At 52.3% G+C, this 25,393-nt stretch overlaps 8 protein-coding genes across 8 annotated transcripts; 4 read left to right on the top strand and 4 right to left on the bottom strand.

Moving 5' to 3' along the window:
* Positions 1–167: 167 nt before the first annotated feature.
* Z518_02706 (uncharacterized protein) lies at positions 168–2,230 on the top strand (the record flags this gene model as incomplete). Its single annotated transcript, XM_013419733.1, has 3 exons — positions 168–261; positions 364–627; positions 678–2,230. The coding sequence occupies 3 exons, from the start codon at positions 168–170 to the stop codon at positions 2,228–2,230; spliced, it is 1,911 nt and encodes a 636-aa protein (XP_013275187.1).
* Positions 2,231–3,400: 1,170 nt separating this feature from the next.
* Positions 3,401–7,183, bottom strand: Z518_02705 (uncharacterized protein; the record flags this gene model as incomplete). The annotated part of the gene is made up of 1 exon (XM_013419732.1): positions 3,401–7,183. One exon carries the CDS (start codon positions 7,181–7,183, stop codon positions 3,401–3,403), a length of 3,783 nt encoding a protein of 1,260 aa, XP_013275186.1.
* A 504-nt stretch (positions 7,184–7,687) lies between these two features.
* Z518_02704 (uncharacterized protein) lies at positions 7,688–9,517 on the bottom strand (the record flags this gene model as incomplete). The annotated part of the gene is made up of 1 exon (XM_013419731.1): positions 7,688–9,517. One exon carries the CDS (start codon positions 9,515–9,517, stop codon positions 7,688–7,690), a length of 1,830 nt encoding a protein of 609 aa, XP_013275185.1.
* A 991-nt stretch (positions 9,518–10,508) lies between these two features.
* Positions 10,509–11,528, top strand: Z518_02703 (uncharacterized protein; the record flags this gene model as incomplete). Its single annotated transcript, XM_013419730.1, has 2 exons — positions 10,509–10,706; positions 10,764–11,528. The coding sequence occupies 2 exons, from the start codon at positions 10,509–10,511 to the stop codon at positions 11,526–11,528; spliced, it is 963 nt and encodes a 320-aa protein (XP_013275184.1).
* Positions 11,529–12,286: 758 nt separating this feature from the next.
* On the bottom strand, positions 12,287–13,741 carry Z518_02702 (uncharacterized protein; the record flags this gene model as incomplete). The annotated part of the gene is made up of 1 exon (XM_013419729.1): positions 12,287–13,741. The coding sequence occupies one exon, from the start codon at positions 13,739–13,741 to the stop codon at positions 12,287–12,289; it is 1,455 nt and encodes a 484-aa protein (XP_013275183.1).
* An 893-nt stretch (positions 13,742–14,634) lies between these two features.
* Z518_02701 (uncharacterized protein) lies at positions 14,635–17,245 on the top strand (the record flags this gene model as incomplete). The annotated part of the gene is made up of 6 exons (XM_013419728.1): positions 14,635–14,709; positions 14,893–15,574; positions 15,629–15,836; positions 15,890–16,397; positions 16,461–16,914; positions 16,977–17,245. The coding sequence occupies 6 exons, from the start codon at positions 14,635–14,637 to the stop codon at positions 17,243–17,245; spliced, it is 2,196 nt and encodes a 731-aa protein (XP_013275182.1).
* Positions 17,246–17,456: 211 nt separating this feature from the next.
* On the bottom strand, positions 17,457–19,124 carry Z518_02700 (uncharacterized protein; the record flags this gene model as incomplete). Its single annotated transcript, XM_013419727.1, has 4 exons — positions 17,457–18,657; positions 18,723–18,788; positions 18,885–18,969; positions 19,055–19,124. The coding sequence occupies 4 exons, from the start codon at positions 19,122–19,124 to the stop codon at positions 17,457–17,459; spliced, it is 1,422 nt and encodes a 473-aa protein (XP_013275181.1).
* Positions 19,125–19,943: 819 nt separating this feature from the next.
* Positions 19,944–25,344, top strand: Z518_02699 (uncharacterized protein; the record flags this gene model as incomplete). The annotated part of the gene is made up of 3 exons (XM_013419726.1): positions 19,944–20,071; positions 20,132–20,360; positions 20,419–25,344. 3 exons carry the CDS (start codon positions 19,944–19,946, stop codon positions 25,342–25,344), a joined length of 5,283 nt encoding a protein of 1,760 aa, XP_013275180.1.
* Positions 25,345–25,393: the final 49 nt, after the last annotated feature.

The raw sequence follows: 25,393 nt of genomic DNA, 5'->3' as shown, positions 1-25,393 counted from the left end.
CCGGCAGATGGCGAAAGAACCAGAAATCTCATGCAAGATGGATAAACTCAAAACTATGCTGTAGGTATTCATCTGAACAGCAGCAGGCATCGGACTAACACATTCCAAGACCTAGCAGGGAGGTAGAAACCCCCCAAGTCTTTGATACCAGCGGTCCAACTGGAAGAATGACAGGCCAGGGCTCACATTTTCCTAAAAGAGATGAACCCGCTGCAAATACTACCACCTCTCCCCAGAACACTACTTCCGGCTACGTTCCAGGTACGCTCAAGGCTGTCACAGTTATATTTTGATATGACGAATCATCTTGAAACGGCGTTGTCATCTATGGACAGGGCTATATTAATATAGTTTCCGCTGCAGATGCAAAGCGAGCGACCGAAACATCATCCACAAGTGGTATATCCGGCGAAAGGACTAGCATAGCCACTATGGGCGAAACATCAACGTATAGCTCCCATACCTTGCCTGAGGGTGATGCTGTCGCAAGCGTCGTAGATCCAACATCAATAGATCTCGCCACCTACCAAATGCCCGAACATTCTTATGGATCGAGCACCGGTGTCCCTGCGGGAGCAGCAGGAGGAGCGGCGTCGACCACATCCAATAAAGACAGGAATCACAGCAGTATGTTATAAGTCATTACCTCGCCTTTACTATGATTTGACACCTCCTAGCCTCTCATATTCCAGGAGCTCTCCCCAAACACGAACCTTCGACAACCGATTCAGCACGGACCGCTTCTGCTGCGGCCGGTACCTCCAGTACGGCGCCAGCGCAGGATTCTACAACAGTTCCCCCTTCGGCCTTGACGACAATCGCATCCCCTGCCGATCGACCAGCCGAAAACAGCCGAGCAGAAAAGCCCAAAGTATCTGATGTAAATATTTCGAATCAAACACCTACCGCCACTCCAGATACCACCACTGCGCGAGACTCCGCCGAGCCACCGAAATCTGGAGTCATGGCGTGGATATTGGAAGCTATGGGTCTCGGAGCGGTCGCCGGGAGTGCTGGCATCGTTGCCTCCCAGGCAAGCGAGGATGATAAAACTCAAGCGATGGCGGATACCCCAGAGCCGCCAACAACCACCACAGGGATAGATTCGTACACTGTTCCAACACGTTCGGGACCTCCACCACCACATCATAAAAAGAAGAGCATTCCCACAACGGCGTATCCTGCAGGTCTGAATTCACCAGCCCCTGTCAATGCCCCACGTGGGGGCACATCAGCCGCTCAAGAGGAAACAGAATTCAAAGATCATATTGCTCGTAATCCAGGCCTCGCCACTGCTGGTGTTGGTGCAGGTCCGGCTGGTGTTTATGCATTGAATCAAAAGAAGGAAGCTGAGACAGGGAACCAGTTGGCTGATCATTCATATTCAACCACCCAAGCCCCAAGAGACGCTGAAGCCTCCAAAGCCCGAATACCCACTTTTGAGAAGACTGCTTCCACTCAGGAAGGATTAGGCACATCTACGAAGGAAACTACGGGTGCGGCACCAGCTGCTACTGCAATTCCTGCCTCGGAAGAAGCTCCTAATGCTGAACCCGCTACCGAGCCGCTAGAAATGAATGAAAGCCATATAGCTCGCAATGCCGCTCTGGCCAGAGCCGCTGGAGCTGGTGCCGGAGCCTGTGGAGTTCACGAGGACGACAAGCATCAAGCTGAACAGGAAGATGCTCGACAAAAACAATTTGGAAAAGACCAGAAGGCTGCAGAGGAGCAAGCTGCCCAAGAGAAGAAGCAGTACCAGAAAGAGCTAGAGAAGGAAGAGAAAGCGAGGGAGAAGGCTGCTGCCAAAGAAGAAAAGGAGCGTCTCGAGGCTGGAGAAGCTGCTGCCGCCAGCGCCGTTGGAACCGGTGCTACTGCCGGCACGGGCGCCTATGCTATGCATGACAACGAACAGCCGACTGAAGAGATTCCAACAAGAACTACGGGTTCTCAGGAATCGGATCGTCACAGACTGTACAAAGATCCGCCGGAGGAGAAGAAACCGAATATCTTCAAACGGATCTTCAAGAGACGCAAGAACAAGGAGACCGGCCAAGAAGAAGAATACAGCACCGATGAAGAGGACGAAACACACCGGCACTATCGCACCGCCGAAGCAGCAACTGTTGGGGATGCAGGAGCCGCCGTGCCGACAGGAACGGCAGCAGCTTACCATGAATCTGAAAAGCCACATACGAGTACCTATCGGCGGCCTTCAGAAACCGTCATATAACCCCCTTCAAGATCGAACCAAAAACAAGTGATGCGCCCATAGCGGACAGTCTTAGGCAAGAGCGACAAGGACATGCTGCTACCACAGGTTGTTAGACCCAGGACCAGCAAAGCTGAAAAGGCAACCACACCCAACAGGAACAACAGGCATCACTTCTGATACTACAGGCGTCACAGGAACAGAAGCAAGCACCACTAGTACCCAGATCGCACGACATTACGACAGGTCTTCCGTACGATCCCGCTAAAGACCCCCGAGGCAGCGAAGTATCCTGAGGAATAGTCAAGGCTAGAAATGGCCGAGCAACGCGGGCTTTTTCATTATCATGGACACAGGCACGAGGGTGGTCTGGCATACGGAATCATCGGTGCATTGAAGCCATTACCTGACCTTGACGAGCTTCAGTCAGGGGAACTAGGCAATGGAACATGACACTTCTCTCCCGGCCCTTTTACCACGGCGAACGAACAATGACTGTCCAACATCTATTCCCTCCCAAATCGATGAAATTTTCATTTTGTCCAAACGTCCCAATTCCGCTAAACTCCTTCCCAAAAGCCGCACCAATTCAGGCGTTCGGTTAGCAACTGACAAATTCTCGAGTTAGAGGATAACGGGACGCTCGGGGCGCTTAATTCGCTAGCAAGCGACAGTAAATAGCTGCTCTTAGCCAGACACGCCGATCTCATCGGTGATCATGGAATCGATATAATTTGTTTACTCGTCCCCCTTTTTCCTTATAATGGGTCAGCAAGAACCAATGAAACGAAAACAGAGTTTTTGTGAATATCATTGCCATTCTCCGATCGCTGATCCCCCAGCCCTTCTCGTTAGGCCGGGGTGTTCTTTTTCTATGGTACACTTGATGTTTTTGGTGAAAATCAGACAAGCTCTCGCCACCAGGAATCTCCCATCCTGGGAAACTGGGTACGAAGATAAACAAATACCACGCTCAAAAAGTTGTACACAATTCTGTTGTTGGATCAAGTCGCTTTCATTTCTGTGAGAGCGTCACTCATCTTTGTGAATTTACTCCTTTTGAACCTGAAGAAAACACAATGCCCCGAGCCAAGTTCACCACGCCGAGCCCGCCAACTGATTCTATTCGTCGTCTTTTCCCCTTTCCACTTCCTGACTGGTTCCAAGCTGCCTGCCAAGAATCATTCATTCCTAACGACTTCTCTTGGTGTACAATCTGGCCGCGATATTCATACTCCAGAGTTCCTGGAACAGCAACTTGGCCGCATACGGCAAGTAGATCTGGCTGATCTTGTTCTTGTTATTACAGTTCTTGCACTCAAACGTGTTCTTTTTGAGCTTGGCAATCACCGTCATGAGACCGCAGATATCGCAGATATGAACTCGGAAGGGGTCTGAGACGTCGAAGAGGCGCTCCTTCAGGAACGAACTGGCGCCGTGGGCGATCATACAGTCGCGTTCCATTTCTCCGAATCGCAGACCACCGTCACGGGCACGACCTTCGACAGGTTGACGAGTGAGGATCTGGGTAGGACCACGGGCACGAGAGTGGATTTTGTCATCGACCATGTGTCGGAGTCGTTGATAATAGGTTGGACCCAGGAAGACTTGGGCCACTAGTTTTCTACCGGTGTGTCCATTGTACATGACTTCGAAGCCGCGTGACTGGTATCCCATTCTGCGCAGGAGCTCCGAGATCTGTGTGACCGTGACTTTGGTGAATGGAGTAGCGTCGCCTTCATCGCCACGGAGGGTGGCAACCTTGGACAGCTGACATTCGATCAAGTGAGCAATAGTCATGCGAGAGGGAATGGCGTGTGGATTGATGATGAGATCAGGGACAATCCCCTCTCTGGTGAAAGGCATATCCTCCTGGCGGTAGGTGATACCAATGGTACCCTTTTGGCCATGACGCGACGCAAACTTGTCACCAATCTGGGGAACCTTGATGGTCCTCACGCGTACCTTGGCAAATCGGTGACCTTCAGCCGTGGTGGTAAGCATGACTTGATCAACCATTCCAGATTCGGTAGATCTCAGGGGCGTTGAGACGTCACGCTTGATGTGTTGCTTTTGTCTCTGACCCAATTCTTCGGCGTCTGGAGCCATCGGAGCCGTCTTGCCGATGATAATATCTTCACCACTCACACGCACACCTGGAGCCACAATACCATCTTCATCAAGCTTGTCGTAGGTACCATGTTTGAGACGGAGGGTGTCGGCCCTCGTGGGCTTTTCAAACTGCTCCACCACAGAGTGTCCCACACTCTTTTCGGCGTCTTGGTAAGCTCGATAGAACAGAGATCGGAAAAGGCCGCGATCGATGGAGCTTTGATTCATGATCACGGAATCTTCCTGGTTGTAGCCTGAGTAGCATGCAATGGCAACAATGGCATTTTGACCGGCTGGGAGTTCTCGGAATTTCAAGTAATCCATAGCCATCGTCCTCGCCAAAGGCTTCTGAGGATAGTAGAGGATATTGGCCATGGTCTCCATGCGCTGGTCAAAATTCGTGAGGAAAACGCCCATGGCTTGTTTACCCATGGCCGATTGGTAGGTATTACGAGGCGATTGGTTATGATCGGGGAAGGGAATGATACTCGCGCAGACGCCCAAGATCATACTCGGATGGATTTCGCAGTGGGTGAAGGTATGTGCGTGAGGGTTCAGGAGCGGATCGTTCCTCCTCAACGGATCATCTTCGTTCTCAATCTCCATGCCCAGCCATTTGGCTTTCGAATCGGCCAGAGCTTCGGGTGTCATGATGATCATTGCCGTCTCCTCCTCTTCGGCATCCAGGTACTCGACGACACCATTTTCCAACAGATCGGTCCATCCATAAGGTCGAACTTCGTCGGTGAACTGGAAGCCGCTTTCCTTGAGGTATGCGGTTTGATCGAGCTTGTTGATATGTTCCTTGTTCAGAACAAGATTTCCGAGATTTTCGGAAGACCGATCCGTTTCGACGACGAACAAGGGGCGAACGATTCGGCCTGAGTCACCCGATATTCTGAATTCCTTGTCCCGAATATCCCACACCAAACTGACTTGGGCATCGAACACCCCCTTTCTCCGAAGCTTTCGGAGATCATCAACTAGGCGTTTCGGATCCCGCAAGACCACTGCAAACCAGACGCCATCGACAAAGACCTTGGTAGCTTGAGGATTGAGACGAGGTTCCCAGTCTTCAAGTGCCTCCACATGCTTTGTCATAACGTAGTTGACGAGAGGTCCAGTTTCATAAGAGTTGGTGACCATTGACATGAGAGACAGATTCTTGACCAGACCACAAGCTTGCCCTTCGGGAGTTTCGGCCGGACACACATAGCCCCAATGGGTGTTGTGCAATTGACGAGGCTTGGCAATTTTACCTTCTCGTCCGATGGGAGCATTGGTCCGGCGAAGATGGGACAAAGTGGAGGCAAAAGTGTAGCGACTGAGAACCTGGGAAACGCCGGCTTTCGCCTTGTCCAGTTTCTTTTGATCGCCCCAATTGCCCGTGGCCAAAGAGTATTTCAAGCCACTGGTAATAATTGGATGCTTGAAGCCGGCCATAATATTGATCGGCTGGCCCGCCTCCACACGCTTCTGCATGTAGCGATAGAAGTCTTTGGTGGCCTTATCAAATTGCAAGCGAAAGAGATTGGTCATGAGCGGGCCCGCCAAATCCAGTCGTTTCTTTCCGAGATGATCTCGATCGTCGGGTTCCGCTCGTCCAAGAGCGCATTTCAGAAGTCGATTGACCATGTACCCCAGAAAGAATGCTTTTCGTGCCGTAGCATCGGGGCCTTGTCCGATATGAGGCAGGAATTCCTTCTGCAAGATGTCCGTTGCGTGCTTTTGTCGCTCATGACTCTTCAGAGTCGGAACATTTCCCCGACGAGCGATGAAATCTCTCGCCAGGTCGGCACCTTGTATAGGTTGACCTTCTTGGAGAGAGCCCATTAGCATATCCATCATTTCCTGGTCGCTTTGGTCGAAGCAGATCTTTTCCAAAATGTCGGCGTCGGAAACAATGTCCAAGGCGCGGAAGACAATGACCAGCGGGATATCCTGCTTGACGTATGGAAGTTGAACTCGGATCGGGTTATCGATTTTGGTTCCATCAGGACCATCAACTCTCCGGAATAGTTTGACCGTGCACTGAGACATCATCCGGGCGCCCCGGTCGATGACCGATCTGATCTCGGCAAGATGGGTGAATGGGGAGGGAGCGGCCTTCTGAAAGACCTGAACAATGTTTCCAGCACTTCGTTCCTGGGCAATCAGGACTTTCTCGCTCCCGTTGATGATGAAATAGCCACCTTGGTCATAAGGGCATTCTCCCCAGGCGAACAAATCCTTCTCGCTTTGAAATCTGTCGCTCATCAGGTGACATGTCATACTTCTGACCATGATGGGGATTTTGCCAATGTAGACCTCTCGCTCCGTGTCGTAATCATCCTCGTCTGTGCCTTCTCGCCAGAACAGCTCGGTCCCATCCTCCTTCATGACGCCTTGATCCGCGCTGTCGTCATCCCAGGGCTTCTCTTTCGCGTAGTATGTTTTTCTCGTCATTTTCACAAACGCAGGGCTCGCGTACGTTAGGCTTCGTAATCGCGCTTCGTGTGGCATACAATCCGTCGTGACACCATCTCCTTCCACCATGTTGGGCTTGCTGAGTGTGACCTTGCCGAATTTGACTTCATGTCTCTTGATAACAACCGGATTGGGATCATCTTCATCAATGTTTTGCGCGTGGTCCAGTGTCACTCCTCCCTTCTCGTTGACCAGATCCTGCAACCCCGATCTCATGAAGTGGTTGAACGAGTCGATCTGCATAGAGGCCAGTTTCTTGACATCGAAGAATGAACTGATGACCTTCCAGCAATCTTCCGAAGTAATGTCCTGATCAACCCCTTCCCCGTCATCATATCCGACATCTTCTCCGTAATAACCGTTCACATCGTACTTTTGATCCCCGTAATCGGTCATCCTGCGCGTTCGTGGGTCAACAATTGAAATGGAGGGGTGAAAATCAGTGCGAACGAAAGAGAACGGAGCGGTCTCCTCGTCAGGCGGTTTTCAGGTTCCTCTCGTCGCGCCCTGACCCAAGGCACTGGGTTGTCAGCCAAGGCTTTAGAATGCCTCCAAGGAGAACCCACAATATCTGAGACAGTCATGGAATGCAGTCGCGAGCCACAGGCACGAGGAACTTGACAAGACACGGTCACGACGATGTTGTCGGGATTCCTAAAATCTGGCTGGGGACCTTTTGGGGAGGCGAAATCCGCAAGGCGCAGTCTTGGCATTCACATCCGCCGCTAGCCCTGATTCGGCCTGATGTAAAACCTGGCCGTTGGAATTTCCCGTTGTCCAGTGGTGGCGAAGAAACGGTCAGCACGGAGGAAAGGGTGTCTCGATTTGGATATCCCAAAACTATTTCTAACTCAAATCACCATGCCTCGCCGTCCCAGGATAAGCGGCCTGCAATCATCATTATTCAAGACAGAGAAGCAACGCTTCCAGCATCTCTTCTGTAGACTTTGATTCGTCGCTTTGGTCTGGGTCCATCCCATCCAGTTGATCTCTCAGGCTCCGTTCAAGAATCTTGAGCCCGTCTTCCCCGAGCAGCACGGTAATCGTTTGTCTCGCACCGTTGTCCTCCGCCACCATCCAACTGAGAATCAGTTCAAGGGCCTGGAGAGAAAACAACCCGGCATCAAGGCGTCGAGACAGCCATTCGTCGGCCAGTTCTTCTGCCGCGGCATCACCCATCTCTTGTCGCTCCTTTCGTATCTGGGCATCAACTTTACTGAGCCTTGTCTTGTATTCTCGCCGCAATTCCACCAGTTTCGTGATCTTTTCGTAGTCCTTTTCCACAAACTTGGCTAGGGTGCGGATCCGGGCCGCAGATCCTCCTGGAAGATATCTCAATAGGCTCGCCAGAATTCCAATGAGATGTTCAACCAGACTGCGCTCCATTTTATGGCTTTTCATAAGCATTCCAAAAATGGTCTTCAGGCCGGCGGCGTCAACCAATCTCTCCGAAATTGCTGTCGCATTGCCCCCGCTCATGGCATGATCGAGGACTCGCAAAGCTCTCGCCTTGGCGAGCCTCCCTTCTCGAAGCATGATGAGACACAATTCGACTCCTTCACCCTCCAAGAACTTTTCTGCAGGAAACCTCTCCTCGACGACACAGGCCAGGCAATCGAAAAGGTTCTCGGCAAACTCTTCTTCATCGGAATCTTTCTCGGGATCCCTCTTGCGGTATACACTTAACAGCTCCAGGAGAGCGTCGACGCCTTCTTTCTGTGCCAGGCGATCTCGGTTGTTTCTGTTGTTTTGGAGAAGGATGGCAAGGATCTCCGCGGCGTATTGACGGTTCTGTCCGACTTTTCCTCGAGCATTGGGATCAATTTTGCTGATTCTCGAAAGAAGCCAGTCCATCATCTCAGCACGGGCCCCGACAACCTCCGAATATTCTGTCTCGGACAGCACATTCTCAAGAACGTTCAAGACATGATAGACCCCCGCTCGATCATTGAGGTGGTTCTCTTCATCCAGTCGACCAAGATTGCTCGTCAGAAGATCGATGACATCACTTTCGATCATAGCCTGCACAAGCGTCTTCCACTGCTCTTCAGTGGTGGCAGAGTCTTCGTCCGTGAGTTCGACAAACAGTTCGCAGACTCCAATGGCGATGTCCGTATTGTCATGCGCAAGCAGACCCACCAAGCTGCCCACACAGCCCATTTTAACAAATTCGCCGTATAACTCGCCATGCTCACTCAACAAGCTCAAGCCTTTAATCTCGGCATCCAGATCTGCCTCACTTCCCACAAATTTCATGGGATCACTCTCGTACTTGGCGCGTAGTTCTGCGTTCTTGTTGATTTTTCGTTCAAAGTTAATGGCTGTCCGACGCAGCCATGTCGAGTCAATCTTCTCTTCGGCCTCTCCCCCTTCATTCTTCTCGATGTATTCAATCACTTCACGTTCCTGCTTTGTCACTCCACCGCCAAAAAAGCGTCCTTCTTCGTCGTCACCGACTTCATCCTCCAGATCTTCGCGAGGCAAGGCCGGTCCGGCGTCGACGTCATCTTGGTCATCCGGAACTTCGTCTGGCACGAAAGCAGCCTTGCTATCGGAACCATCAGGGGTGGATGGTTCATGAAAGCCATTGTTTGAGCTGCGTGGGGAGGAGCCGTTGTTCAATTTGGTCGACTTGTTGGAAAGGGCATTGGTCAAGGCAGTTGTAGGATCTTCGAGTTTCCGCTTCGGAGCAGCATTCGGCCTGCGGAAAAGGTCGTCAATTGAGGTCATTATGTGAAAGAGGGAGAGATCTGGCCATCTACAGCCATTCGATCAAGAATACAAATCTAAGTGGCGTAAGCGGTGTCGAGAAGAGGCAGAACAGTGATCGGAAGAGTTCGGTTTATCCGCCAAAAATTGTCGCAGATGGCAAGTCTCCCCGACGCCTGCAAAAGGACAAGTGGTTGCGGCCAAGAGAGGCATCTGTCAGACTTGGCCCAACTAATCACATGAAACTTGATGGCCTTCATTACAACCCCCTCCCTCCGTCTTTTGGCGATCAGATATCTCTTCAATCTCGCATTACTTGTTCGACAAGCGCCGGGTGAACCTGGTAGAAGTAGTGAGTACATTTTCAAATCCAATTTGGGCCCTCCCACGGAACGCCATCATACGAGCCGGAACGGCAGATGGAAGCCCGTTATATTTTGACTTTCCAGAAAAGCTGCGATTCGTCAACTGAACGAGATCGGCGACAAGGGTCGTTGGCACCCGCGGACCTACCTGCCGTTGGAGCTGAAAGAACCCCTGACAAGTCGCAGGCCACGAAGGTTCTAATCTGCCCTACCATTCATTGTCCTGTCATGCTACCAGGCGTCTGACCCTTCCGCCAATCCTACCACGATGCCATCCTATGGACTCTCAGAGAAATTTGAAGCTGATCCGACCGCCGTTAAAGGAGGTTGTCTATCAGCCGCTGCAGGCACAGCTTCTACACAGAGGCGTCTTCAAGGTCTATGGAATGGGGGTTCCACAATCTCGGTGTCAAGGCTGGCGCATGGCGCAGGCCTAGGGGGGCTCTCTCCACCTCAATGTAAGGCCACCACTCTTGAAACAGGAGCTTGAATGTCACGGAGATGAGTGAATTGCGCGGAAGTCCTCGGTAGATGCAACCATCGAAGAAAATTTGCCGTGGGTTTATATTGACCATTCATCGCATAATTTTTTTCATTTTCTTCGTCTATTTGTTTCCCCTCTTTCGCTCCGGTCAATTAAACCAAAGATGCTGCTCAGTCTCGCAGCCGGTGTCCTTGTGACGGCGCTGTCGACAGCCGTCTTCGCTGCCACAGACATCTGCTACAACCCGGATGGCACTCAGACAACATCGACAACACACACACCGTGTTTCCCGTCAGCGAACGTGACCCACTGTTGCAACGAGGGCACGACCTGTTTGAAGAATGGACTCTGTCTCAATAAGGTACGCAATACGCGAGGCCAAGCATACCCAGACTCACAGCACTGACATAAAAGCCAGTCCACGTTTCTCAACACGGGCTTATGCACCGACAGCACGTGGCAAGATGAAGCGTGTTTCCCCCGCTGTCTAACTCCACGACGGCTCGGCAAACCAAGCACGGTCTACCGATGCGATGACGACAAATGGTGCTGTTCCAACGGCGGTGGCAACTCGACATCATGTTGCAATGACCAGGGAATCGAATTGTTCAAGATCATTGAGAACGCAGTCGTCGAGAATGGCTCTGCCTTCCTCAGCGGCTACAGCATCGCGCCCATCCAAAACATCCTCACCGACAGTGAACCAAACCCATCGACGACATTGTTGCAAACATACACGTTCACGACCGACGTCTCAGGCTCCCAAGTTACCTTGACGGCCACAGCAACAATCGACTCGAATACAATTCCAGTATCGTCTGACGACTCAGACTCGGCTCTAATAGCCGGCCTCGGCGCCGGGCTCGGTGTGGGCCTTCCACTGCTCGCTGTCATCGGCCTGCTCTCATGGCTTCTCTTCCGTGAGAAGAGACGCAACAGGGCTCAATTGGCCCCCCACGAACTTCACGGCCACCCTTTCTCGGACGTCCCTCCAGCATCTCACTACCAAACTACTCCAGCAGATCCATTCCAAGACGGCTACTCCGTGCCGGCCGCCGGCCAGTCTCCTTACTCCACGGGCACTACAAACGATGTAATCTCAGCGACCCTCTCCGCGCACCGTCTCGAGGCAGATTCTCAGGAGAAAAAGCCGGCGCGGGCACGTCCAGAGCTACCGGGCTAATTTGCCCTCAGAGGTCCAGGAGATGTCCAAAACACGGCCCTCCAGGAACCGGCCGTGGCGACGGCTTATTGCCATATAGTCCTACAAAGCACCACTCGATTCTCACGAGGTCTGCCCTCGACCTCATCTCCCAAGCATTGAACGGATGTCACCGTGGCCGGGAAACAGAACGACACGGGGCGTCCAAAAGACAAACATCGGCAAGCTCCTCTACAAGGGAATCGGAAAGCAAGATGGATACAGGTACCGCCGCGGGCATCGTCCACAATACGACATTGCCAAACTTACCGTCTTCCAGTCACACTTCGAGAGGAAAAATTATACCCAATCTAAATAGCACTTCTTTTGAGCGAAGAAAGAGGACAACGAGCTGGATATCGTGTCTTGTCCCAGAGGCGTAGGGGGAGGGGTAAGCATCCCCGTGTCGATGTCATGAAGTACAAAGCCAAAATGGGGTATTCACGGGCCGGGAGAGATGGTAGACTTGCAAGGGAGCACCTGTGTTGGAGCCACATGCGCGGTTCAGCGACGGAGACCTGAGTGACGAGATGGCCTGATAGCCTTCCACCGGATGGAGCTATGTAATGTAGAACAGAGATGAAGAGACAGGACAACGAAGTTTAACAAGATTGAGGATTCTCCTGCAAATATATGGTCCCCAACCCATAACGAAAACACCCAGCAGCGTGATGTAACAAGCAAGGGTATCACGGCCGTCAATATCCTCAAAGCAAAAACGCTCCCCATTCCTAGGTCGGTCAAGCTTGGACGGTATACACTGGCAGCGGCTCCGCGAAGATCGCATCGGACGGAACTCCACAGGTGTCGGCGTCGGCGATGTTGTCAGCATTGGGCGCCTCTGGCGGCGGGACCACCCAGGATTCTTCCCCTTGACCCTGCCTTAGGCTCTGAATTCCACTGTTGACGCGTCCTTGTCCACTGCGCTGTTCGCAACCATACTCATCATCTAAAGCGAGGGATTGGCTCAATCGCCTCTCGAGATCCGAGCCACTCCTCGGCAGTATTCGGATCGGTACAGTTCTGAGGATGAATTTGAACCGCTTGCGCTCATACTCCACGTTCAACGCGAGGTCTAGCGTGTGAGACCGTGCGATGTTATATGTGGAGAAGTCGGGCACGAGAGATGCAATGGGCACCGAGAGATCAGCTGAGTCGCCGAGATTGACGAAGGTTGCTTCTGTTGTCCTTGCCTCTGGATTGCTGGGTTCGGTACTGCTTGTTGTCGAAGGTGATTGGGAGACAGGCACCGAGCAGGATCCCTTTCGGGTGAAGATTTGTCGCTCCGATGAGGGACTGTGGCAGCCCGCTCGGACTTGGGTGCGTTGGACCAGAGACAGCTTGAAGGACGTGATTGTCAGCTTCGCATGGGAATTCAGTATATTCCCTCCGCGATCTTGTCTTGGGGTCTCCGGAATGCAGCGCTGGGCCGTCGCAGAGACAAGAATCGACAACGCCGCTTGTGCTTTTATCTCGATTTTCTTGGGCAGTAAGACACAGAGCCAAAGTTCGACCTCAGGCACGTTGCCTTTGCCACGGTAGAATTTAGAGAAAATTCGACTTGTCACTGTCTGTGAAGCGCTAGCAAGCGGGCACTTCACGACGTGGCGGTGATTTATATAGGGCCAATCATCCTCGGAGCTCAGGGTTGGCGAGATCGCAAGGGTGTGAACGGGAATCGTCTTCAAGGCGATTAGGTTCTTGTTCAGCGCCATCGGGCTGGCTGAAGGTTGTGCGAGAATCGCCTGAAGCACGTATTCGACGGAGCTGGTGAATCTTCCCCTGTAAAACATGCTAGGTGGGAGAGGATGAGGCTCCGGTCCCCGATCACCCTTCCATGGGGGCCTTCGCTCAAATAACTCCTTGGATCCCGGGGCAATTGCTCTGGGCGCCGCAAACAGTGGAATCCGAAATGCAAACGGCCATGCATATGTCCCCTTGTGGTGGGTATATTTACCCTGGTACAGGCTGAGGTGCCGGCTGAAGAGATAGCCACAGGAGTAGTAGTCTGTTCTTGACACGGTCAAGTCGCCGTAGTTTTGGTTCAACAGAACCTTGGTCTGGCCGCTAAAGGTGATGGTCAGGGAGCCGATTGTTTGGTCTTCAAATGTGTCCAGCCTGACTACTCCTAGAACCATCGAACCAGGGGTATATGGCCTTCCATCGTCATTGGAGAGACTTATGGAAAGGGCCATTTTGTCGCCAGAGAAGGAGCAAAACTTGTGGTTCAATTTCAACAAGTTGCATCAGAAGGGATTAAGTGAGATATGCCCTTCTGAGGCCGAGCGTCTTGCTTTTTATCTATATCTGTCGGCCAACAGCATCTTGTGTCGCACATCCTGCGGCGTGAGTGAAGAGTACAACATTGACGAATCAAGCCGTGTACAAGTTCAAAATGCCGCCAACATTGGCCATGTATAGAGCCCCTCACATGATGCTCAACCAGGTCGTGAGACGCCTTCCGTTCGGGGCGGCGTAGCCTGTCGGAGGGGAAAGTAATGAATACCGCGCAAGCGACCCACCGAAGAACAAGCATTGCACAAGCTCAACTTACCCATGGGGAATCGGGTCAAATACCGGAGGCGAGTCTAGAGGGTATTCATCAAATGGTTGGAGAACGGCGCGAAAGGTCCAACCTCATTGAAAATCCCTCAGCCTATCCCGTCTGCTCGAATCTGGGAGTCGCAGGGAGGCATCCTGTAAACGGAATTGGTCTGCGTGGTGACGGCTGTTGTACCCGTGATCACTACTGGAGAGGAATACCGTATGCGAATGCGAAAGACTCTGGCCGTATTAACTGCCCCATTCAGGGCCAACTTCGGAAAGATAGAGCCATTTCAGGATAGGGGAGGATAAAATCAGTAAGGAAAAGCGATGATTCAACCGGACCGGACGGATAAGGCGGAAGCTTGCTCCGTTCTTTTCTCTCCACGGCGGGTTGCTTCTCGCCCATCTTGTCGCTCATCTTGAGTGGGCATTCCCTGATGTTGCTCCATCCACTGGATGATAAAGTCCCGAAGCGTGTATAGGTGATCGGGTCATAGAGACTATTACCTACGCCGCGTTGCGCTGCTTATATCTGACGAATATGCCCGGTGAACCCCCTCTTAAGCGGCGCCGTGTTGCCATTGCCTGTGACAGTTGCAGGGCGTTGAAGGCAAAGGTGAGTTATTGTGTCAATGGCAACTTGTTGATATGAGAAGCAGCATAGGCTGCTAAGATCATGGTTGAACCTGGATGAACCGGAGTGATATCCGCCTGGAGCCTGCCCGTGGTAAACTCTGTGTGCTTTTTTTCTTCTAGCGGCCGACCAGTTCCACCGTCACTGACCATCTCTTGTCGCCAGTGTGACGGAAAGCGTCCGACGTGCGATCGGTGTGCTGGATATGGGTATGCCTGTCAGTGGAATGATGCTGGTCAGAGGACAAGTGCTGTTGAAAACAAACGAACTCGGTTGAACCTTTTGTCAGCTTGTGATGAAGCCCAGAAGTTGAGGCACGCAGTTGGCATATATGACAGACTCCTCAAGGGTCTTCGTAACAAGCTCTCCGAAAGTGACCGTAAAGCTGTCGATTTGGGACTTTCATCTATCCGGCTTCCTCCTTCTGCTTTGGGGGCGACGGACGGCGCCCTTGCAAGTCCTTCATCTCCAGACAACGAGTTCACGGCACGGCTTCCATCATCCCCTTCTCAGCGATATTTGGGAGAAGCAAGCGACATCCGCTTTTTCCGTGCGATCGAGCAGGCTTTCTGTCAGCCCTCCGAACTTGAAAAAGGAGGAGAAACCAACAGCGAAGTGCGAATCGACAGCTATGAGCAAGATGGAGTCCCACTGCAAGAGTGTCTCGACGAAAATGAAGCATTCCTGCCGCGCAAAACCACTGCCAATGCTTTCGTCGAGGTATATTTCTCAACCATTCATATTGCTTACCCTTTTATCTGGCAGCCAGCTTTCCAGAAAACATACGAATCCTTCTGGCGATCCGGGTCCTTGGAGAATTTTCGAGGCCCTTGGCTATCCCTCCTTTGTGAGTGCCTCGTGCCCCGTGCCCCGTGGTGGACGGGTTTGACTGACGTGGAAGTGACCATCTTCGCCATCGGTGCTTGCTATGAGAAAATGGCAGACCAAGAAAATGCCAGTTCCTCCAAAAGATTATCCCATCAGCACCAACGATACTTTGACCAGGCGGTTGCTCTATCGCAGAAATACGACTCGAAACACACCGTGGGCCACGTTCAAGCTCTCCTCGCTCAGTGCTTTTACCTCCTGGCAACGTGCCACACCGATCGGTATGTCCCACCAAAGGCCTAAATCTCCACCCTTGAGACTTATCCTCCGGCAGATGCTGGACGACTTTGGGAATGGCAGTCAGAATTGCCCAGAGCATTGGTCTTCATGTTGATGAAGGACATAGAAAGCTGCCGGAGAATGAACGATCTAGCGAAACGCGCCGACGTGTTTGGTTCTCTTTATACGTTCTTGACCGCCTTCTTGCCTTGCAATTGGGGAGACCACCTGCGATACATGACGATGGCTTTAATCTTCGACTTCCGTCCCGAATGTCGGACTTTGCCATATCGGACGACAGCCATGCCACGGTCGATCAATATCCTGCCCACGGTGATGCCCTGGTGGGACACTATTTCATCGCAATGATCCAATTCTCTGGCATTATCGGAAGAGTATTCAATGGTCTCTACGGGCCCAATAAGGCCGTCAATGCCGGCATGACGTTGTCTACAATCGAACGCTTAGATCGTGAGTTATCGCAATGGAAAGCCAGCTTGCCGCGAACTTTGAGATTTGATCTCTCGCACACGTTCGAAAATTCGATGACCTTCAAAAGACAGGTAGGTACTTCTCGCACGGCCAGAGCCACATTTCGGTCTCCCCTCTTCTGACTGGGCCGTTAGCGAAATATGCTGGCCATCAAGTTCTACAATCTTCAGGCTCTTATTCATCGACCGTTGCTTGCCCCGGCCAGATTGTTTGAGTCATGCGCCGACCCAATGGCTTTCTATCAATCTGAACGAGCACAGATCCTCTTGTCCAAGAGGAGATGCGTTTTGGCTGCCCAATGTACGGCTCGACTGCTTCACAATGTCGAAGACAAGAAAAGTCTTGTGTACGGATTTCCCTGGTGGCAAATGATCTCCTGCCTCATTTGTGCAAGTTCGATCCTCTTGGTGGCAAGTATTTGCATGGACCTGGATGGAGAAGACACTCAGGACATTGACTGGGCTGGCGTGGATGAAGACGCCGATGTCTGTCTTACTGTTTTCCAAGCGCTGAGTTCGAATTCGAATGCTGCACGTCTGGCAAGAGATATGATGCAAAGGCTGAAAGAAACTCGGATTCGTTCTCAAGGTTCGTCCTCGGTCTGGGCCTCTTGTGATCGTCCCGATACTGACCATCTCACTCACACCTAGCGAGGGCTCCAAATAATGCTCAGAGTGGTGAGCTTCTTCGAATTGAAGGCGGGCACGACAATCCCTCTGATGCGACTTCATCTAGGGCGCCTTTGTCAACTACGATGCCGTCGACTTTCGATTCCATGGGTGCGGATCAGGATGTATTTGATATGATGTTTCAGACGATGCCATACGAGGTTTCTGAACCAGTCATGTGGTCTGCGCAGTTTGTCAATGCTGCGTACAATCCTTTCGTCTCTCGATCGTGCACGGAATTTGACGATTGAGCGGCATTGGGGGACCGGTGATCCATAGACAATGCGGAGATTGGCAAAGATCCTAACGTCTCTGTACCCAAGGAACCCACCATTGGACATTGGTCTCATCGACTTCGCCCATTCTCGTAAGACATAGCAATTGAGCATGCAATTTTTGTGCCAGCCGTCGTGGTAACTTTATTTCCTCTTCAACCAATGTTTCTAGACTGGAGCGAAAACACTACTTCCGCTTCCTGGCCGTCTTCGCAACCTCCTCCGGATCATTCTCATACTCTTTGCCCTCGTTGATCTCCTTCTTCCGCATGGTGCCTACTCCCATCCTCACCAGCTCCTGGTCGTCCCCGTCACTGTCCTCGATATTATACAGCATAGGCAGAACGAAACTCTCTTCCTCCCCCATCTTCCTCTCGACCGTCAACACGTCGACAACCTCGTCTTCGCGACCCAGCCGTCGTTTCTGGTGTTCTTCCTGCGGGTATTCATCAAACTCGTCCTCGCGCTCGATGTACTCGACGTTCTCGGTGAGTTCGGTGAAGTCGGGCGCCAGCGCCGACCACTTCTGCTGCGGCTCGATCCCCCAGATCTGGATACTGCCGGTTTCGATGCTCGTACAGGCCAGGAGAGGTCGGGACGGATGCCATTCGATGATCGCCGGTTCTTCGCGGTTCTCGAGGATGCGTAGCAGTGAGTTCGTTCGTAACTCCCAGATGTAGATGTCCTTCTTCATGTATGTCGAGGCGGTCACGTAGTCGGCGATGCCCGTCGAGGACGAGTGACTGAATGCGCAGTGGTTCCAGCGCAGACGGTTCACTAGATCCTGGAACTTGTGTTCGGTCGTTAGCACGATGTTTTCGGCCAGGGTGGCGGGGTCGGGCTGGTCGTCTTCGCTGGTCGGCTCGAAGGGCGGGGCCGTCGAGGGCGTGATCAGTGAGAGGTCAGGCAGGTTGATGGTGCGGATGATGCGGTCGGTGCTATTGGCGAGGAGCTGGCGGCCGTTGGATGTCAGACGGAGCAAGGAGATCAGACCCGTCGAGATCTTGGTCGAGTGGATGATTTTGCGCGATTCCGTCTCCAGGATGTTGATGTACCCTTTCGAGGTGCCGGCGATGATGTGGTTACCCAGCACGGAGAAGATGGCAGAGGTCGTGGCTTGTTTGTTCTCGGACCGAGGAATGCTGTCGCTTAGCGGAGTGGTGGGGAGGATGCGTTTGACGGGCTCGGGGTTCGTGATGTCGACTAGATATGGTCGGTCTTCGAAAAGGGATGCGACGAATAAATTGTGGTTGTAGGGGTGTAGTTCGGCGGTGTAGATGGGAGCTTCGAATTTGACGGTCCGGATCCGTTGTTGTGTTTGCAGGTCCCATAGGCAAGCTCGACAGTCCTGCGATGCTGTGAGGAGGTGTCGGCCGTCTCTTGACCAGCTGATCAGGCACGAGATGAGAATTTGGCAAGACAATAAAAGGCGGGCGCTTGGAATGGAGATTACCTTAGACTTTGGATCTGTTTCCAGTGACCATGCAATTTCATCGCCACGCCGTATGTTTCCATATCCCTTGAAGAGCGGTGTTAATTGACATTTTTGGGGATCCACTTTGATATCTTCCCCGAGAGCCCATTTCTCTGACCACCGTATCTGGGTTTGACTTACCAAATGACGACCTTGCCATCCACTCTACCCGATGCAAGGTAGTCGCCCTTGCGACTGAACCGGAGGGTGGTGGCATGGCCAGATCCTGTTCGGGGTTAGTTTTGTGGGTGAGAACCAAGCGATGTCGCCCTGTCCGCAGATGGCAGTTATGGGAAGGGGTTTTGACATACTGAGATCATTCGTGAGAGCGTCTGGCGAGTCCTGGGCTAGTTGGAAAGGGTCAATCAGTGCCAAATTCATGATGTGGTTGAACAGGAGGCGCAGAGGATGGAATGGATGCCGTAGCGGTTTACAGTAACTACGAGACTTTCGCGCCACTCGCCGATTGGTTGGCGCCAGACCCCGCTTCCACCATCAGGGGTAGCACACGGGAGTCGGGGCCGGATACACCTATGAAGATGCCACAAACGAGAATAGGAGTAAGAAGAAGTGTAGATGTGTCTTTTGCTGCTTCATGGATTGTTCTGATTAAACCGCACACAGCATTGTGTGAAGAGAAAATGAAGGGAATGCAGCCGGGTCAATATCATGGCCACTGTATCTTCACTGTTGACGCTAAGAACTTCTATGGGCACCTGTGTAATTCACAAGCCGTTCTCTACAACTTAATACGATGAGGTTGTAGAAGCGCATCTATCCCCAGTGAGGCGAGGCAGACGCCCGAAAAAGTCGCTCTGCGCCTTTCAAGTTTGATATCGCGCTAATCCCTTTCTGTCTTGGCGCTCGCTGCCTGCGCCAGCCCCGTGTAAATTTTGCCATCGCTCTCATCAGCCCTTCAACCTCTTCCTCCATCACCATCCCACTTCAACCATCTCGACTCGATTGCGCCCACGAATTTCGACGCCCTAATTGACGAGTTGATCGCTTTCCAGGAAGTTTCAGATCCCAAAACAAGAGAGTTGGTGAAGCGCGCAGCTGGTGAAAGGTTGCATTGTTTTGGGTGGCCCGACAGGGCGAAGGTCGTTCCTGACCGCATCGCGCAGCCCGTTGCGCAAGACTGCGATCATCCCAGATCGTGTTGAACAGTAAAGATCGTCTCCCAAGGATACACGAGCCATCATGTCGAACCTCAATTTCCCTTACTCGAGCGCTCCTCTGCGCACCGTGGAGGAGATTCAGTTTGGCCTCTTCTCGGCCAAAGAAACTGAACGCCTCGCGGTCATCGACATCGAATATCCTGAGACGATGTATGTAGATAATAGAAAGAAACAGGACTTGTGAGATGTGCTTCTAACCTTCTTCACCAGGGATGAGCAGCGCCTCAGACCTCGCGAGAAAGGTCCCAACGATCCTGCTCTTGGTACGATCGACCGTAACTTCAAATGCAGTACTTGTGAAGAAAACATGGCTGAATGCCCTGGTCACTTTGGCGTCATCAAGCTTGCAACTCCGGTCTTCCACTACGGGTTCATGACCAAGGTCAAGAAGATTCTGGAGACGGTCTGTCACAACTGTGGCAAGATCAAGGCACTTGATGTTAGTTGCCCCCAACGGGTCCTTGACCGCTCGATTTGCTAACCTCATCGCCCAACAGTCCGAAGAATTTCGTCACGCCGTTTCTCTCCGAGACCGAAAACGACGCTTCGACGCCGTGTGGCGGTTGAGCAAGCCTCGGCTGGTCTGCGAAGCGGATCCTCCTGAAGATCCTGACCAACCTCTCAAGGGGCCTTCTCAGCCTAAGCATGGCGGCTGTGGCAATGCGCAACCAGAGATACGAAGAACGGGTCTACAATTGTGGGCGACATGGAAACCAAGAAAGGGTGAAGAGGACGAAGACATCACTCCAGACAAGAAGAGAATCTTTCCCCAGGATGCGTTGAATACTTTCCGCACCCTGACCGATGAAACCTTGGAAATGATGGGCCTCAGTCTCGATTATGCGCGACCGGAATGGATGATCTTGTCGGCGCTTCCGGTTCCTCCTCCGCCCGTCCGTCCTAGCATCAGCGTGGACGGCAGCGGTCAAGGACAACGTGGTGAAGACGACCTTACATTCAAACTCGGCGATATTATTCGAGCCAACCAGGCGGTACTCCGTACTGAAGTCGATGGGACACCTGATCACATCAAGGTTGATCTTTGCGACCTTCTTCAATATCACATTGCCACGTACATGGATAACGAGATTGCCGGCTTGGACAAAGCGCAGCATAAGAGTGGTCGACCCATCAAATCAATCCGCGCTCGACTGAAAGGAAAAGAAGGCAGACTGCGCCAGAATCTCATGGGAAAACGTGTCGACTTTTCGGCTCGTACCGTCATCACCGGTGATCCCAACCTCTCCCTGGACGAAGTCGGTGTTCCGCGAAGCATCGCCCGCACGTTGACCTACCCGGAGACCGTCACCCGTTTCAACGCGGACAAGCTCAAGCGTCTCGTCGCCAACGGTCCGAATCTGCATCCTGGTGCCAGATATGTCATTCGAGACACCGGCGAGCGTATCGATCTGCGGCATCACAAGCGTACCGGAGATATGATCTTGCAAGCCGGCTGGAAAGTCGAACGACATATTCAAGATGGGGATGTCATTCTCTTCAACCGTCAGCCATCTCTCCACAAGGAATCCATGATGGGACATCGAGTCCGCGTCATGCCTTACTCCACCTTCCGCCTCAACCTCTCCGTCACCACTCCCTACAACGCTGATTTCGATGGGGATGAAATGAACTTGCACGTTCCGCAGGGCGAAGAGTCTCGAGCCGAGCTCGCCAATCTTTGCATGGTCCCTCGTAACATTGTGTCTCCGCAACGAAACGGCCCGTTGATGGGTATTGTGCAGGATACTCTGTGCGGTATCTACAAGATCTGTCGTCGTGATGTCTTCTTGAGTCGAGAGCAAGTCATGAACATTATGCTCTGGGTTCCCGATTGGGATGGGGTGATTCCTCAACCCGCTATCATCAAGCCCAGACCTCGCTGGACGGGGAAGCAGATGATCAGTATGGTGCTCCCAGCGGCCCTGAACCTTGAAAGACTCGACGCCAAGGGTGAAGACCCATATGTGCCTACGAACGACACGGGGCTGATGGTCCTCGAAGGAAACTTAATGTTCGGCTTGTTCAGCAAGAAGTTCGTCGGCACCAGTGCTGGTGGGATCGTCCACACCATTTTCAATGAATTTGGTCATGATGCCGCCATGCAATTCTTCAACGGTGCACAAACCGTGGTTAATTATTGGCTGCTGCATAACGGCTTCAGCATCGGCATTGGTGACACAGTGCCTGACCCCGAAACGGTTCTCAAGGTCCAAGCAGCCGTCGACGCCAAGAAGGCCGAAGTGGACGAAATCACGATCCGGGCTTACAAGGAAGACCTGGAACCATCACCGGGTATGAACATCCGCCAAACCTTCGAGAGCAAGGTCATGAACTCTCTCAATCAAGCTCGTGACCAGGCAGGCGCTGCAACCGAAGACAGCTTGAAAGATCTCAACAATGCCATCACCATGGCTCGCGCCGGTTCCAAAGGTTCGACCATCAACATTGCACAAATGACCGCCATTGTCGGTCAACAGGCTGTGGAAGGCAAGCGTATTCCGTTCGGCTTCAAGTATCGCACTCTACCCCATTTCGCCAAGGACGATTACTCCGCCCCGTCTCGAGGCTTTGTCGAGAATTCCTATCTCCGAGGCTTGACCCCCACGGAATTCTTTTTCCACGCCATGGCCGGTCGTGAAGGTCTTATTGATACCGCTGTCAAGACTGCCGAGACTGGTTACATTCAACGCCGACTTGTCAAGGCTCTTGAAGAAGTGACCGTCAAATACGACTCGACGGTCCGTGACTCGCGTGGAAATGTCATTCAATTCATCTACGGCGAAGATGGTCTTGATGGTGCGCATATTGAAAACCAAAAAGTCGACATCATCACCATGTCCGACAAGGCATTCAACAATCGCTATGCTGTTGACATCATGAGCGGCGACATCTCTATGTGGAGAGGCAAATTGCTCCAAGCTCGAGAACTTCAAGGTGACACCGAATTGCAGGAGATGTTCGATGAGGAGCTTGAGGCTCTTCGAGAATCTCGAGACTTCTTACGAAAGATGGGCAAAGGCACCGAGGATTCGATGCAATTGCCACTCAATATTGGCCGAATCATCGACCAAGCGCAAAAGAACTTCAAGATCCGTCGTGGCGACAAGACCGACCTCGATCCTCGTCATGTTCTTCCATCGGTCAAGTCACTGCTGGACCGCCTCATTGTTGTTCGTGGGGAAGATGCGATTTCGAAAGAAGCTCAGAACAATGCCACTCTTCTCTTGAAGGCACAGCTACGTTCTCGACTCGCATACAAGCGACTTGTTCTCGAACATGGGATCAACCGACTGGCATTTGACAACATCATCGGTGGTGTGGAAAGTCGATTCATTGCGGCCGCCGCGGCGCCCGGTGAAATGGTGGGTGTTTTAGCTGCCCAATCTATCGGCGAACCTGCCACCCAGATGACTCTGAACACGTTCCACTTTACTGGTGTGTCGGCTAAAAACGTGACCTTGGGTGTCCCTCGTCTCAAGGAAATTTTGAACGTGTCTCAAAACATCCGAACCCCATCCATGACGGTCTACCAACTTCCTGAGAATGCGGGCGACAAAGAGTCAGCTAAACTCCTTCGAAGTCGCGTCCAACATACCAATCTGCGATCCGTGGCCGAGGCTTGCGAACTGTGGTACGATCCCGATATCCAGAGCACCATCATTCCCGAGGATCTGGACATGGTCGAATCTTACTTCATCATCCCCGAGGACAGTGATCAGGATTTGGCTGCTCACTCTAAATGGCTGTTGCGTATCACACTCAGCCGTGCCAAACTTCTCGATAAGGGCCTCAACATTCAAGATGTCGCTTCGAAGATCAAGTCAACGTACGGAAAGGATCTCTCGGTCATTTTTAGCGATATCAATGCCGACGAGCAAATCATCCGGATTCGACTGGTCCAGAACTATGGTAAAGATGAGGACGAAGATCGAAAGGAAGATGATGAGGTTCTTCGTCGTTTCTTGAACGAAATGCTCGACCATCTGACTTTCCACGGTGTTCCTGGCGTGACTCGAGCCTTCATTGATCAGAAGAGCCGTGCCATCATCAATGACGATAATTCGGTCTTCATGGCCAAGAGTGATCCCCGTTGTAACGAGTATGTTCTCGAGACCAGTGGCAGTTCTTTTGCAAAGGTTCTCGCAATCGAAGGTGTTGACACCGCTCGTACCTACACCAACCGCTTCACCGAAGTGTTTGAGGTCCTTGGGATTGAGGCTACTCGCGCGGCCATTCTTCGCGAACTGACTCAAGTGTTGTCATTCGATGGCTCTTATGTCAACGCTCGCCACTTGGGCATCCTGTGCGATGTGATGACTTCACGTGGCTACGTCATGGCTGTCACTCGTCATGGCATCAACAAGTCCGATACTGGGGCCCTCATGAGATGTTCTTTCGAACAGACTGTGGAGATTCTGCTTGAAGCGGCAGCTGCTGGCGAACTAGACGATTGTCGAGGTGTGTCCGAGAACTTGATCCTGGGTCAACCTGCTCCTGTCGGCACGGGAACGATGGAGATCCTCCTCGACCAGAACATGCTTTCGACCGTCGTCGACAATGGCAGTTACGGCCTTGGCGCCGCCATTGGCGTTAAAAGCTCTCAACAACTCCTCGATGGCGCTGCCACTCCCTATGATTCAGGTTCGCCGATGCCAGATAACAACTACCTGGGCTCTCCTGACTACGGTGCTTCCTTCTCACCCATTGCCGCTTCTGGTTCCGAGACTCCAGGAGGGTTTACCGACTATCAACCGGGTTTTGGTGGTGCTGGAGGATTCAGTCCATACGGTTCGAGAAGTCCTGGAGGTTATTCGCCTGCCAGTCCGTTTGGTACCAGTCCCAGTTCACCTGGCTTCTCGCCTACCGCAGGATATTCTCCCACTTCGCCGATGTTTGGCGCCACCAGTCCTGGATTTGGTCCGACATCACCATCCTTCTCTCCAGCGAGTCCAGCGTTTACCCCGACTTCGCCCGCATACTCGCCGACTTCCCCTGGATACCAAGCATCGCCTACGTCGCCCAGCTATTCTCCAACGTCGCCAAACTACTCACCAACATCTCCTGCTTATGGTTCACCGACGTCGCCAAGCTACTCTCCTACTTCTCCGGCTTTCAGTCCCACTTCACCTACATCGCCTACCTCACCTGTATATAGTCCAACGTCACCTATGTACAGCCCAACTAGCCCTATGTATGGTGGTAGTGGTAATAAGCAGTCTCCAACGTCACCCAGCTATTCGCCGACATCACCAACTTACAGCCCGACTTCACCGACTTCACCGACCAGTCCATCGTACTCACCGACGAGTCCGATGTACAATGCTTCTCCAAGAAGTCCCCAGGCTAGATCGTCATCTGTCACCAGCCCCCAATATTCTCCGAACAGTCCACAATATTCACCAACTTCTCCAAAAGAGGATTGAAACATCTTTGTACCATCACATGACTTGGATGTCAACCCGATGCAAATTT

This window comes from Rhinocladiella mackenziei (assembly GCF_000835555.1).
Source record: "Rhinocladiella mackenziei CBS 650.93 unplaced genomic scaffold supercont1.2, whole genome shotgun sequence".
NCBI lineage: Eukaryota > Fungi > Ascomycota > Eurotiomycetes > Chaetothyriales > Herpotrichiellaceae > Rhinocladiella > Rhinocladiella mackenziei.
The sequence above is the reverse complement of the archived record's forward strand: the minus strand, read 5'-3'. Positions and strand labels throughout refer to the sequence as shown.